Source organism: Pungitius pungitius, chromosome 3 (genome assembly GCF_949316345.1).
Source record: "Pungitius pungitius chromosome 3, fPunPun2.1, whole genome shotgun sequence".
NCBI lineage: Eukaryota > Metazoa > Chordata > Actinopteri > Perciformes > Gasterosteidae > Pungitius > Pungitius pungitius.
In genome coordinates, this window is record NC_084902.1 from 14,248,471 (window position 1) to 14,264,356 (window position 15,886).

General features: G+C 43.0%; 1 protein-coding gene across 1 annotated transcript in view; it reads left to right on the forward strand.

Annotated features, from left to right (window-relative positions):
* Nucleotides 1-516: 516 nt before the first annotated feature.
* Nucleotides 517-15,886, forward strand: part of gbe1b (glucan (1,4-alpha-), branching enzyme 1b) — a 61,713-nt gene continuing 46,343 nt past the window's right edge. The window contains exons 1-5 of the mRNA XM_062561656.1: nt 517-705; nt 8,470-8,642; nt 11,140-11,255; nt 13,210-13,335; nt 14,328-14,463. Of these exons, the coding sequence (XP_062417640.1) occupies nt 608-705; nt 8,470-8,642; nt 11,140-11,255; nt 13,210-13,335; nt 14,328-14,463 (649 nt within the window). The 5' untranslated portion in view covers nt 517-607. The remainder of the gene's footprint in view (nt 706-8,469; nt 8,643-11,139; nt 11,256-13,209; nt 13,336-14,327; nt 14,464-15,886) is intronic.

A 15,886-nucleotide genomic window follows, 5' to 3' on the forward strand; every position in this document is an offset into this window, starting at 1 on the left:
ATATAAAATGAATAGTAATGCACCACTAATTAAAATACAATCTTATAATGTACATTATTCTGAAATGAGCTATTCTCAATAATGAGTAGTTTTACCATTGGTGCTTCAAACGTATCCTGATGCTAATTCGCCTGTGATTTTAATTAAGACTATTTATGCACTGCAGTGTTATAATATTATTCAAGTTAAATATTCAGTGCCTCTCTCTATCATCGGTCGTTGGTATACATCTTTGATGTGCGTCTGACCCAACAGTGTGGCTAAACTAAACCATCAGGAAGCCCACCGGCAGCCTGCCCAAGCCGCACGTCGGCACACGGTGTCGGGTCATCTTCCTGTGACGCGCCACGTGTCTCCACTGCTGTCATCTTAAAGTTACACTGTGTCGCGGCACCGCACCGCACCGCACCGCACCGCACGGCCCGACTCGGCTCGGCTCTCCCTCGAGTCTAAAACCCGCTGGACAACAAAGCATGTGATCGTGGGGCGGGCTTGGCACGCAGCGGAGTGATGCGCCGCGCTGCGTCCGGATGCTATAAAAGAGGCGCGCGGCGCCTGCCACTGTCAGCGAGCGGTCGGTGCTCGATTGGTTTCGTCTGGAGAAACCATGGCAGACCGAGAGGATAGTGTTGCAATTCCTGAATTCAGCTTCCTTCTCCAAATGGATCCCTATCTCAAACCGTACGAGAAGGACTTCAAGAGGAGGTAAAACACTGCTAAAACGGGCGCTTGTGTGCAATGCTTTACTCCCCAAAATCAGCCCCCCCGGTGAAGCGAGCAGCAGGTTCATCCGTGTCTTGAAATAAACACGCAGAACCCATCGATGCTTTCCACACACACACAAACACCAGGCGGTCAACACTCTGCGTGCAGGTTTGACATTAGGTTTGATCGGAGGTCGTTTCCCTCCCACGCACGCGCAGCTCGCCTTGCTCCCCGCGCGGTGGGAGATGACGTTCCCGTTCTGGCAAATTAATGACCCGCTAGCATTTTACGTACACGAGTTGCAGAGGAGGTCGAGTCGTGTCCGCGTATCCTACGCGTGACCGCTCCAGGTAGCCGCGTGTGTCGCAGTCAGGTGACGTCCACGTTGCGTCGTCAGGTGGTGCTTTTAGTTGGCGGCCGTTGGACCCCAGGGGCTCCCACGGTGATCCGTCTTTTCTGTCATCGTGTCCGATTGTCATGAAATGTGTGTGTGTGTGTGTGTGTGTTTTTTGTTGTTTTTTGCGGAGTGAGGCTCTGCATCAAAAATAACTATGTTGCACAAATGCTGCACGGAGTTTGCCTTTCACTCTCGATTTGGCCTGCATACAAATGAATTATTAGGGTCTTTGTGTGACACACACACACACACACACAAATATATTATTTGTGCAAATGCCAGAATAAACTCAAGATTTAATGAGCAGACAAGGAATGTTTCTATGGTGCACCTTTCTAACTGAGTCGTGTTTGTACCAGTAATGTGCGACCCAGAGAGGAAAGTCCAGATGTTTAGATACTGTAATGTCCTTTTTTAGAGCTGTGCATGAACTTTAGATCACCACTTCTTGAACTGCTATGTACCTAAAGTGATAAATTGACGTAGCCTACAAACTTGTTTTTGTTGTTTAATTATCCTAGTGTCTCGTGGCATCACTGAGATTATAATGCCATGATAACTATTTTTTAAACAAATGCATTGAGGGAAGACAAAACGTAGTGTTCAACAGGAGCAATTTGAATTTACTCAACTTAAAGTGGACAAACATTTACTTTGCAACGTAGTCGCCCAAAATCACAGTTTATAGGCAATAGAAGGGCGAGAAGTTGCGTTAAGGGAACATTGACAACAATTTTAAATACATTGGTTTTTAAATGATCTGCCCCTCCAGAGACCTGAGCACTCTTGTCTCCCTCATTTGACCCCTATGCCTGATCTAATCTCCAAAAGTAAATGGACTCTGTCCAAGTCAATAGACTGCACAGTCTCTACATTCATGTTTCTGGTTATTCTGTCTTTTTTTTTTTAATTGCTGAAAAGAATTAAAGGTTTCACTTTTAAATTAAATAATTGCCTAATGATGGAATGGCAACAAACTGTTCCAGGTCATAGTAACACAATGTTGTTTTCATGATGATGTGTTTATCTTGGAGACCATGTGGCACAGGCTCACACAATGACCGTGCAGTTATTCAACTCAATTCCACACCTGTCAGATTAGCCGTACCTGCTGGACATCTTGATTTCAAAAATCAGTGTGATGGGGGGGGGTTTACCTACAAGCAGACGTCGGTAATGATCTTCAGCGCTCATTGCTACGGTATCTGCTCACGTTTGGATCATTCCCCTAATCTAGCCCTGGAAAAACTTTGCTTATGGGCCACATTAGTTTAATCCATTTTCATTACCGTGTCCGATCTAATGTGGCAGGTAAGGGACCACCTGCTTTGTATTTGAGGCATGCGAGTGGGTCTGTGGTCTTGCACAGAGATGAGCGTGTCAGTTCCATCTCAGACACAGCTTGGGCTCGCTCTGCTTCACAGAGCCCCAGACGTGTCTCAAACACCTGTCGCGCTGATGAAACCTGCACACAAATGATTTTACATATAGGATCACTGCTGTGTGACGGTTAATTCTTGATAAGCCCCCGGTCTTCTAAGGGCCCGTGGTCCAAACATCCCACCATGAGAACGGGCGAAGCAATAGAGAGCTTTTTCTCAGGCTTCGGTGACACGCTGAGTCCCCTCGCAGAGATGTGCGAAGAATTCAGCTGGCTTATCAGGAAGAGACCTATGACCACGCAGCTGATTCTTCAGATTGAACCGCCATGGCTTAAGGCTGGCCACATCTCTGGTTCTTTTAGTCTCAAACCACTAAACAAACCGGCCTTTAGACATTTTAATGAGTTGTTTCGATGGTTTGTGGGCAGTTCTCATTTCATTTAATCAGGATGCTACTTTTCGAATCAGTGCAAAAACAACCATTAATGCTGGACTCTGGTTACAGCCCCAGCGAGCAGTGCTCCGTCGACATGCTTCATTATTTACCCTTCCTGTTGCGCAATTTCCCAGGAAGTTCTGCACAGATTTTGCAACGCGTGGCACCATGCATCTCCTAAATTGGACCAAATGAAAGTCCGGGGCGTTGGGAATGCTGATTATTCTGGCAATGTGTTTTTGCAGAGAGTTGAGTGTGTCATCACAACTCATTTCCAAGTCAAACTAAAGCAATATGTCTGCGTCTGCTTCTGATGGTGATGCAATACATTCAAAGCAAACGTGATAATTAAGTTTGAAGTGATGATCACCGATGCATGTGCTCTGACTGAAAAGAGCCAAAATGCAGGCATTACAAATTATGAAGTCTGTGGCAGGGAGAAGGGGGGGGGGGGCAATTTACAGTTCCTTGATGGATAAATGTAATTATTAAACATTTAACATTTTCACATTTTGGAAACTATTGTATTATAATGAGGGAATTTGTAATGTATGTGCGTTTAAAGGGCAGCATTCATATTCCTGTCACCTTGCTTGAGGGTCAGTGAAGGTATGAGGTCAGCAGGGAAGTTTCACTGCCATCAATCAACATCTACGTTCAGGCCCCTCTTTAGCCTCATTAATGGACTCGGTAAAGAAGAAGAAGAAGAAGAAGGAGGACGTTAATGGCATTATTTGAAAGTCACCTTGCCACACGGAAGCCCTGTAGGCGAGTTGAGCTCTGGAGGAGAGTTCAAGTTTTTTCATGTGTGTGCGTGTGTGTGTGTGTGTGTGTGTGTGCTTTTCCAAGCTGTTGTGGACCGTCCTGCCACCTCTATTTTCAGCTGTCACCCTCAGTCAACAGACGTGAACACACTCTAAATTTAGATAACAGTGAGGGAATGAACAGGTTACAAAGTTCAGCTGCTCCATGGGGAGATTTAAAAAGTGTAAACTTTGAGGAGATTTGACTCAACCCTGTATGTGTGTTTAACTGAAGATAAGACTGTGGAAGGACTATAAGAGTCACGTTTTTTTTCTAAGCCAGTCTCGCATACCACCATTGTGCAAAGGTTCTCAAGTCTGGCCAAGTTTTTATGAGAATCCAAGGAAAAGCTCACCGGTCTTCCACTGGGGCGAGGCATTGAAACGGCTTCACTGACTAATCCTGGGGATGGCGGGCAATCTTCTTCCTTTTTTGTTTCTGAAGATGTTAAATCTTCTGCTGCTCCAGACCAATGCCTCAGAACCAAAGTCTCGCCAGCTGTGTTTGAGCCTCCTTTCTCTTATTCCGTCGAATGCGCCCCAGCTGGTGTTCTATGTTGAGCACCCTCTGGGCCTCACTGAGATCTTCATGAACCCACCTTCTGCAGCACCGGTATATCTCTCCCACTAACCTATGAGCGTCCACTTCTGCCTGCTTGGCCCAGCTGGTCCTCTGTGGGACAGCTTTCTCCGCAACTCCCATTTTCACTCGGTTTTACGGTCTTGGTCTCAATTTGGGATTAATTGATAGTTTCCTCAAGATACAATATCACCCATTTTGAAGAATAGTGGCTTGAAAGAATCTTATGTATCCAACACGGTTGTGATTTAACAGGCCGTTGATGTCGATCTGTTGCTTTGTGAAGGAATATGTAAGTTTAATATTTCAGTTGTGCCACATAATATTTTCTCCAGTATGATTTTTAGATAAAGAACGGTCATCCAAACTAAGAGATACAAGAGCCAGGACTGCAATCTGACTCCCATCTGTAATCTCCTGTTGCTCTGTACCACTGCGTAAGATGCGGAAAAATACTCTTTTGTCCTTTGCGGCTGTAAGGATGATAATAAGGAATATTCATAAATCAGCTGTTCCTATTTTTACTTAACAATGGGTCACATGACTCTGTCTCTAGGAGAAGCTCAGTGTGGTTCCCCTCATCACAGCTAAGAAGTTGTATTTGATATATTTCCTTCATATTTTTTATTTATTTATGGAGAGCAACATTTTGAATGTTGGACTGTTTTTAGCCTCATGGAAGGAAACGGGACCCTAAATGAGTCGAGATTCAATGTCTGCCGGGTGTGTAAGAAGCAGATGATTTTGGGCTCATTCCCCATTAGAAATTTGTGGTTATGGCCCTCACACTAATAACACCAATGTACTATTATTAATGGCAACTATAAAATGTACCATAATGCACTCGCGTTTTAGCTTTGATCGTTTATTAACGTGCGTGAAAGACCGAACAAACTAGAACACTGAGGTTTGTATCTCATTCATTACATTGCAATTAGGAAATGCGTTTGAGGGCAACTGAAGAGTAGCATCGCATTAAGATTCAAGTTGCACATTTATTTTTCTGACAGCCCAACTCTTTAGGGAATTTTCTAGGCTCTTAAAGCCTGTGCCAGATTTAAAAACTCACTTGAGCAATAGTACATCCATGGTTTTCTTTTAATGAAAGAACTGGGACTGACACCAAACAAATCCTCATTGTTACTAACTAATTCTGTAGATGGAATATTCCCATAGACCTCCTCCACCTTTTTGGCTTCAAGCTAGAGCCAAAGTAGATACTCGTCATATGATAGAAGAACATCACGATCACCCTGCGATAGATAATTCCTCCTCTGTATGATTACATTTCGTATGCATAAAGATTGCGTTGGCTGTTTGTAGGTTTTAAACGAGATAGGAGCATAGCATTCATGGTTTTAGCACCTCATGACCCACTAAGAAAGGAGTTGGCTGTGAATGAATAAGGGGGAAACACTGGATGAAAATTCGGCACCAGTTCTACAATTCTAAAATTGACTTTCCTTTTTATTATGAATTCAGTGGCAGCGTCGTGGGAATAAAGACCTGCCATATGTGATGAAACTCTTGAGTTCGACTCGTTGCAGCTTGATGGGAGAGGGTTTTATGGCCAAATATTGCCTATGGATACCTTGTGCGGCAGAGTTGTTGTGGATGTTGTTGTGTAAAAAAAAAAAAAAAACGTGGTGGTAAGCCATAGAGACGAGGCACCAGTGACAGCGTCATCGAAATGGCATTCGTAGACAAGGGCGCGGAGGACCGCAAGGGTCTTATGTCTTATCATCAATAACGGGGAAAATATATCAAAGTTTTGATTTTGCCCATAGCTCCAACTCTGTTAATGACTTTCTGGAATGAATTGTTCCTTTTTTCTTTTTTTTATAGGCGCACAATTCATTCGTGATGTGTGGTCTCATCTCGCCTCCTCGCTGCAATAAAGTGGAAACCGAGGCAGGAGATGTGCGGCGAATACGGCATCCATAGGATATTGGCTCGCTGTTTCCCCCAGGTCCAACCTTCTGGAACTCGCTTGTTCTAATCATAGGTGTGACTTTCATGCCTATTAACAACGTGGCAGAGGCGCTTTGCCGCTTTTGTGACAAAGTTCCCTTTTGTCCTTTTCTTTTTTTTTTTTTTTCAGCATATTCTGCAAATGGTGACCAAGTGGCAAAGGAGGCATGTGGCGTCGTTGGTCGGGCATTAAAGGTTCACATTTGGCGCGTACTGTCTGTATCCACTAAGCTCAACAGAGGGAGCAGCTGCTGAGAAATGGCGCTGTTACTTCAGCCCATCATCAGCAGCCCCAGGGCATTCACAGGCCAGTCGGAGCTTGGCTTCAGGGCTGTAGGGGAGGGAGTGCACTTAACACTCGGCTGGCTGAAAAGAGGCTTTCTTGTACTCGGGGGTCGAGGTGGGTAGGGGGATTTGATACGGACACCAGCTGGCTGCAGCAACTTAAGTGAGATAAATTGCAAAGTAGTTAGTCTTTCCTTCCCAGTTGGAAGTTTACGTCTCCGCGTGTGCCTGAAGTCGCTCATTGTTGAGGGAGTGAGCCAGGTTTGCGTCCCAAGATGTGGAGCTTAAAGAGGGAGTGTGTGCGTGGAAATCCTGCACCGTCCACTGATTTACTGTAATATTTTCAACTATGAAACCTTTTCAAACGCACGTGAATTCAAACGGTTCCACTTGTTTCCAAAGTCTGTCTCAACGCTGGTCGACAATACTTTGACCCACACGGACTAAAATGAATGGTAGAATTAAATGTTGATGGATTTATGGGAAAAGAATGAAACGTGATGATTAGAGAACTTGTTCATGGTGATGTTGTAGCTTGAATCATCAGTTTACAATTCCTGTTTTCATACTTACATTCGAATACGAATATTTCATTCGTATGCTTAACAACTGCAAAGAAATTAGTGAAGTAATTAATAAACTGATGCTTTAAAAAAACAAGTAACGAGTAACTGTTCCGTCTAGTAAATTAAATCAGACTGGGTTTCCACTAATATGTTCCCCTGTTATTTGGATGTAAATGTAACATTATGATGTATCTTCGTGTTCAGAAGCTGTTTTTCACACTACATATTTCACATCAGTAATTGTCTTTAAAAAAAAAAAAAAAAAAAATTATAAATAAAAACGGATCAACATTAAAAGGAATTGCCATCAAGCATCCCCGGTTCATGACTTAAAGGCAATCCAATTTTGTATTCTTCTCTCGTGCAAAAAAAGAAAACTGATTTGATTATCATTAAAACATTTAACTTTTTTCCCAGAGATAACTTTTGGCTCTCCATTATTTTAGTTTTTTGTAAGTCAAAAAAATACAGCCAACAGTCAAAAGATTTTTTTAAAATTTCTTTTAGTAGTCCTTGGTTTAAGGAAGCGATGAATGATGGATGAACAAAACCCTGTGCGAAAATACAACGTACAAGTCTAAGTGCTACTTAAGGAGAGATTTGTGGCTCAGAGTATGATGGGGGGGAAAGCCCACTTTGAATAAATGACTCTTAAAGGAACATTGTGTAGCATTTAGGAAGGATCTGTTGGCAGAAAAATATGTGTAATTTCTTTATATAATAACCTGGAAAAAAATATTGTTTTCAAAATCTTCCAATGGGTCACTTCCATCTCCGGGCGCCCAGAAAGGACCAAGCAAACGCGTGGATATGGTCGTGTTGTCGTTTTTGCGTTTCTTTCTCCTTTTGAACACTGGCACATTTACGGGCTTGGCACACGAGAAAAGTTTCTGTCTGTAACCTCACAGCAAATCCGATCTTACAGACTTTACCATAGAACTATTCAGGAGATTTTATGTCTAAATATAAAATGAGACCTTGTGTAACTTCTAATTTAGAAGTCCATAGATGCAAATTGATGAAATTGTTGTATTTTGTATGTTGTCTTTCAACTTGTCCGAAAGAAGGAATCTTGAAAGAAATATATCAGTGCAGGAAAAAACATGTTTTTGCCTTTTTCTTTTGAGTCACGATCACCTGATTAAACTTTTTATTTACTTAATTTATTCTGACATTCAACACTCACATCGAGCAAGAGTCTTGCACGGCTGTCTGTTTTTTTTTTAATCTGCTATTTCACTCTCCACCCAGATGATGGATACCATTTAATGTATCTTGTGTTTTCATTGGTGGGTAATCCATTGACACCATGTACTCTGTATTGTGTTTTCCTGCTCTTTCAAGGTATGAGCTGCTACAGAAGCAGCTTTCACGCCTGGAAGAGGCAGAAGGGGGCTTTGACCAGTTCACAACCAGCTACGAGAACTTCGGCGTTCATCGGCAGCCTGACAACAACAGCCTGCTTTTCCTGGAGTGGGCTCCTGCAGCTGAGGCCCTCTTCCTCACCGGTGACTTCAGTAAGTAACCTGAGGAGTAGAAGCATTATGTCAGCGGCGGGATGTCCAGCTAGTTTCCCATAAGCAAGAATTCTAATGTAACTCGTTCATTACCTGCTCATGCATTTTAGGGGTCACATTTCTTACAAAATGTACCTGATATGGACGTGGAATTAGACCCATTAACCTCCATGGTTTTCATTGCATTTTAAAGAACCACGCAGCAGGCAGATGGAGGAACGTGGGCTTCATTCCAAATGTACAAGGCAGTCGATTTTTGGATTGATAAAAAATAAAATAAAGTTATGGTCACTGTTGGGACCAGAAAAGGACAAAGATATTTTTGGGTTGGGAGAGTACGACAAGGTTGCATATCTTTGCGTTTGCGTTAAATAATAAATGGGACGTTCCTGCACCCTTGAACGCAACGGGGCACAAAATAAAGAAGGCTCTTAGAGAACCCCGGCACAAGGGCACGAGTCCTTTTGATCAACCAACTTGAGAGCAGAAAATGTGGAAAATATTGATTACACAGTGAAAACTTTTAAACTGAAGAGGGTTCTTGAATGTGGGAGTGTTCGTTAATATTTCAGTAGCTGGTTATTTCATCATCGCTTGCAAAGTTGTTATGTGTGTGTGTGTGTGTGTGTGTGTGCGCGCGCGTGCAGAAATCTTATTCCCCCCCCGGGGCCAACTTTGAAAGTAATTTCAGGTTAATAGTCTTTTGAGTGTTATTTTCTTTTAATGTGGCCTGTGCAAATTCAGAAAGCTCATTTATTTTCTTCATCATTAACACGATGCGATGTGACTTTCTCTCATCTATCAAGCAGATGTACAAGGTAATGTAAGCCCTAGGCGTCATTTTCTTTCCTTTATCAAATATATTGATGTCTCTTTTACACCTGGCAGTAGAAATAAGTGAAAAAAAATATGTACGGTATATAAACATTAGCGTGTAAATACACTAATGTGCTACTTTTTTTGTTAGTGCTAGACGGGATTATCGTGCACAACCATCTCTACGGTTTTCAGAGACTGGTCCGAAAAAGAGAAAACATTCAGTGAGCGGCCGGTGTGTGAACAAAAATGGCTTCAGGCGGCTGGTGGTACTGTAATTGTTCGGGGGGATATTTTCTTCCCTTCAGTAATAATTGAGCACCGTTTAAAATCCTACCTGAGAATTGTTGCTGACCATGACCACAGTGTACCCATCTTCTGATGGCTACTTCCAGCACGATAAGGCACCATGTCACAAAGCGCATGTAATCTCAAACTGGTTTCTTCATCGTGACAATGAGTTAATTTTCACTCCAATGGCCTCCAGGTATCAATCCAACAGAACCCCTTTTGGGATGTGGTGGAACGGGACATTCGTATCATCAACGTCAATGAGGGATGTTTCTGCCAGCTCGTGGAAAGTGTGCCACAAATAATTAAGGCAAAAATCGGTTGTGTGCATGTGAATGACAAAAAGGATGGAGAAATAATTCAGACCTGTCCACGTAACTCGGGCATCATTTTCCCTGCAAGGCCACAGCACGAGCACTGGTTTCTTCGCCAAAGCAATTCTGAACTTCCACCCAGCAGGTAATGATCAAGGAAAGCAAACACTTGGGCCCTCAGATGGATGCAGTGTACAAAACTGGAGATATGTTTATTGTCCTTACACATTTCCTTTTGTCGTTGACGTAGGTTCTGTTGCTGCCTTTTCCTCTTTCCATATTTTTTCCTTTTTTAATTATCTCCCAGAGACCTTGGGCAGCCGCTCAATTCCAACATTCCATTCTGTGAGAGATTACATTTTGACACGAGTCAGTCATATTGTTTGATTTCAATTTCATACTAAATGGGGAAACAGCCGAGCGGCCCCAGTCATGAATATAGTGCAGGTTGGATGCATGATGCACTATTTTCTTTTCTTTTTTTTTTATTCTTTTTTTTGAGCAGTTTAAGCAAGGGGAGATAAATAAATGGTGAAAAAATATGACTTGGTCTGCTCTGCCAGTGAAAAGTGCTAGTGTTGTGCCCGGTCACTTCTGGAGTATCTCCTGTGATTCAATTTCCCATCCTGCGGTTGTTTCTGCTCATGAATAGCAAACGGATGTGGATTACTGAATAAAAACATCCTAAATTGACACGCCCAGGTGGCTGCCTTACGCCCTGATGTATTCCTGTCAGTCAATGACGATTGGTAATGTAGAATCGGCAAGTAAAAAAATCTAAGCCCCACTCAATGAACAGACAAAATGGTAATTTTCTTATTTCTAAAATGCCCGAGCCCGCTGGTTTTCTCACTGTTGCAAAAGTCCCAGGATATCAGCGAGCAATAACAATGAGACCGAATTATGCATACTGAGATATTGTGATCACTTCATACCGGGAGAGATTCAGGCTCCGCGTTGGGCGTCTATGATCATACGGCTTCTTTTGATCGCCCCACTGTTAATCAGGATGATGTCTGGCTCCGTGTGGTGTAAACAAATTAATTTGGTGTGATTTGATGCGTGTTCCCTTCCAGATGACTGGGAGAAATTCTCCCACCCCTACACCAAGAAAGCGTTTGGCAAGTGGGAACTGATTCTACCAGCAAAGCACGACGGGACACCCGCCGTGGGCCATAACACCAAGCTTAAGGTAGAGAACTGAACATCTTCACGCCTTTTTTAGGTGCCACCCTGCCACTGTACGGGGACATGTCTCTGTACCGTGCGAGGGAGACTCCCTGGCACGCGTGGCGTCTTTATTGACGAGAGAACCTGGCGCTTTCAACAACATGTCACGCTCTCGGCACGCACGCGGGAGGTTCCTGTATGTACACAACCTGCACAGTGGAGGGTGGTTACGCGCGAGGAGCCCAGCCGACGGCTTGTTTTTCCCTGCTCCAGCGCTCCCTCAGGACACGGTGCCGGGGTTTTGTCTGTGCAAAGAAAAGAAACCCTACGTGGTGTTTTTCAATCCTAGTAAATAATTCATCAGGGTGAAATGCAAAAAAAAAAAAAAAAAAAAATGCATCGCACATTATTCATTGTCTTCCAAGCAAATGGCGCGAATGAGAAATAATCGTGAAATGAGATGCCAGACGCGGAGCGGGCGGCGCCGCTCTCCTTGGGGCCGGGTCATCGCTGGCACACTCCTGCGCCCTGGACAGGCTGCCCGGCTCCCATTGTCAGCGGAGGTCAGTCTAAGGACGATAAGAAGCAGATGGAAAAGCTGGCACCTGGCCTTTCCGCGTGCACCCCCGCTGCCTGTGAATGGCCGTCTCGCTGCGAGCTCCTCTTCAGAATTAGTTCCACAGCACTCCCTCGTGGAAGCGCGAGTCGAGCTCCAGTCCCTCTCATGTAGAGCAGCTTGCCCTCTGCTACCCCTTTGTTCAGGGCCCAATTTGTCTCCCTAAACGAGCAGTGTCTTTTTGGCCGTACATGTACTTGCGACGAGGTCTTCATGTTGACAGTAAGCAGGAATAGACGGGACAAGGTGCTATCAAAGCGAGCAAACGCCCACTTTATATTTTTTAACTCTTTTGTTTTTTTCAATCCCCACCTAACTTCTCTCTAGTGTTGCCCGTGGCTCTCAGTTGTTTTTAGCAGCACCTAGCAGTCAGATTTTTTTTCTTTAATATTCCTAATGGTGGCCAATTTGTCCAGAGGACCACCGTGCTCTCAGCCATTATGCCAGTCCAGTTATCCAACTATCTTTTCCTAATCCTATAAACTGTGAAGCACGTTATGAAGGGAGCCAGGCAGCTAACCCCTAGGTGGCCTGGCCATAATGAAAAAACCCCAGAGGGGGGTCTGGCCAAGGGCTCGACCGGCAGGCGGCATTGGAACAGTCATTACTTCACAATAGTAGCCAGAATTAGTTGGGTTCTAATGCCGGTTTCTGCAGGGGACAAAACGGGGCGAACACCTACTGCAACGCTACAGGATCGATTTCTTGTTGGGTTTTTCCAACTCTCACGCTGGCTTTCTCTTTTGCTTTTTGACTGAGGGAGGCAAACTACTATTATTCGACGCCCCCCCCCCGCCCCCCCTCACCCTCTTTCGGGTCTTGAATTGCAAACATAATAGATGAGAGGCAAAGGATAATGATTTATATTTCCTATTTTTCTAAATTGCTCCCTGGCTCAAATCCCCTCTTCAGAGGAACCAGTGAGTGGCTGTGTTTGTACCAAGAGGAAAATAGATTAAAAAAACAAAAAAACATTCAAGCTAGATTCACTACAACAACTTCTCTTAACAATCTTTGCTGTCTCTGGGAGAAAGGTGTAAAGTTTTTTTTTTTTTTTTCCAATTGGAAAGCACGGATCTGCTTCCTGGAAAGGGTGTGGTTTTCATTTTGACATGTTTGAAAAATGTCTTTCATTGGTTGAAGAATCTGTGTAATGCGTGAGGGATAACGGCACGGTTTTATGATGTAAGCCTTTCATGGCTGGATAATGTAAATAAATGCTTTAATGCCGTAAACATCCAGCTTCACGTGAGTCACAAAAGAGACCCTGAATCATAGGCTACATAAACTTTTTTTGTGTGTGTGTGTGACCTTGTAGTAACCCAACACTCATTAGTCTTTTTTTTTTTTTTTTTTCTAGGTGGTAGTTCACACCAAGGAGGGTGGCCGGCTGTACCGAATCTCTCCCTGGGCAAAATATGTGAACAGGGAGGAGAAGTCCGTCGTCTATGACTGGGTTCACTGGGATCCCCCTCAGCCCTATACTGTAAGCTATTTTAACTAAAGAAAATAAAATCTTTCTTTTCGGTTTTATTTGTTTATTCTTTTGTTTTAGAAAGGTAGAGATCCCCCCAAAAATAAGGTGAAAATGATATTGGAAAAACATCAGTGCGGTAAAATCATTCAGAGAGACTGGTTTATTTTTCCAAATTGTTTGTGCGTTTTTGTGCACAATGGAAGCATTTTATAAACAACATTGTCAAATGCAAACCGCAATTATCTGTGTCGCTTTGCAACAGAAAAGGGGAACCAGTGGTTGGATTTGAATGCCAGGGAAGGTAACGTTAGTGTGAAAAACAGTTCAAACTGAGCAGATACTTTTTTTCTAGTGTAAAAATATTTGATGCTTAACTCTCAAAAGCTTTATTATTCATTGTTTGATGGCTACAACAGATTAAAAAGCTATCAAGCTAAATTCATCTGATTAGTTACTAAAATGACAGTTGGTCCAGTGTCTGCATGCAGCGTGAAAGATGCAGTTAATTTGAAATCAGCCTTGCTTGTCATTCCCACAGCTGTTATGGCCATTGTTAACATGGGTGCTTGATGGTAAGAGGGTCTGAATGTGTCTCAATACTTAACGCTCACAGCAGGAGTGTGCCCAAGCAAAACAAGTAGAGGCTATTACAGACCACCTTGCTTGTTATTTAGCATCATTTTAATTAGAGTGGCCCTCAGACCGGCATTATATTTGCTTTATTTATATAGTGGTTCAATCATGTGCTTCAAACAGCGGGTTTGTTAGGCCTGATGGGTAGCCATCAGGACATGTGTTCTAGTATGAAACCTAGATCTCTTCATATTCAGCATGTGAGGGATCCATCTTCTGCCTCTGTAGTAAGCTATTGACGCAGAGACCCAGAAATCCAAAACTGAACTCTCATAATTACTTTCAAAATATATTGTGTTTTTTATGTTTTGGAAGCAATTTTAAGGAAAAAGTGCTGTCCTGATTTCTTACGTTGGTTTGCTCTCCAGCAAATCCACCCTCGGCCCAAGAAGCCCACGAGCCTGAGAATATACGAGGCCCATGTGGGCATCGCCTCACCAGAGGGAAAGATCGCCTCATACACCAACTTCACCACCAACGTGCTGCCTCGTATAAAAGACCTCGGTAAGCAACGTGGCTACATGATATTAGTATTTTTCCCCTTTTGTCATCCCTCTTATTCCATTGGCTACTCGAATCTGATGCGAGCGCAGAGCAATCATCCTGCTTTTATCCTCTCGACCCGAATGTCAGCGAGGGCTTCTGTTGACTCGGCTTGAGAACGTTTTTGGATCTTTTCTCGCCAAGAACAGAGCGGATGTGACCCATTGAGGCGATCCAGTCCGAGCCAGCGATGTGGTTGGGAGTATACGGGTTGAGTGGTTCATTGAAATCCATTCCTTTATGACTGTCAGTGTCCTGTGCAAGCTCTGTCAACACTGGTCTAGAAGCGCTCCTCCAGTAGCAGTGTTTTCGGTGGCAAACCTGTCGCTCTCCCTTTGCTCAAAGCCACATCAGCAGGTCAACATCCTGTTTCCTGGCGTGCCCCGGAGGGATCAGCCAGTCATACACCATACCTACTTCTTTCTTCACCTTGAATCCCACGGACAATACGAACATATAGTTGTATGTTCAAATACCTTAAAGACAACCTCTAGTATAAATTATCATGAACTCTCACAATTAAGTTGAGATCCAAAAATGAAGCCATAATCTTTTATTCAGCGGTGACTCCCTTCTGATCTGTATGTTCAGATTAATTCGGTAGAACCCTCAGAGGTTTTAGTCGTCCGGACTCAACTGTGGGTTTATTGATTGTTTGAAACTCTGGTTAAATGTCAGTGGTTGTTGAATTTAGCTCCGTTTCACTAAATAGGACAATGTATAGAGTGGTCTTAGTCAAATATTCAGTATCAATAAAGGCATTTTAGCAAAGCTTTACTTGTGTTCAGTATAGAAGCTGTTTTTTTTGTTTTTTTTATCTGGAGGCTACTTTAATTCCTACAAACCAACTACCCATTAGATGACTGAGTATTAGTGACACTACATGTCCCTTCATCTCTAGGACACTATAACATTGTTATGTAATATAGTTGTGATACCTTAACACAGGATTTCATCTTTTCCACTTAGTATTTTTTCATTATTATTAAAAATCATCCTACTTAAGTTTTTTGGGAAACAAAACCAATTCAAAAAATGTAAAATGCCCAATATGATTAAGTTTGATTTGTGAGCAATGTATTTCTTCTCTTTACAAATGTGACTTGTAATATTTAATTTGTAATGCATTTTCATAATAACTCAACTTACAATGAAGAGCTAGGCCTAAAGAGGGACTTTAACCACAAGAAACATATCCCTGTTAAGGTTTACAATTCAGCCCATATGAGCAGTGGCATCAGTTTACATTCAAATACAGCCTGCTGCACTGACATTACAAGGCACAGATATGACTGGCATAGAAAACCAGGCGCAATCTGATAAATTCTGTTTCCTGGGTTGTGTCGGAGTAAATACTGTCAAAGTATCTTCTCGCAGCAGCTCA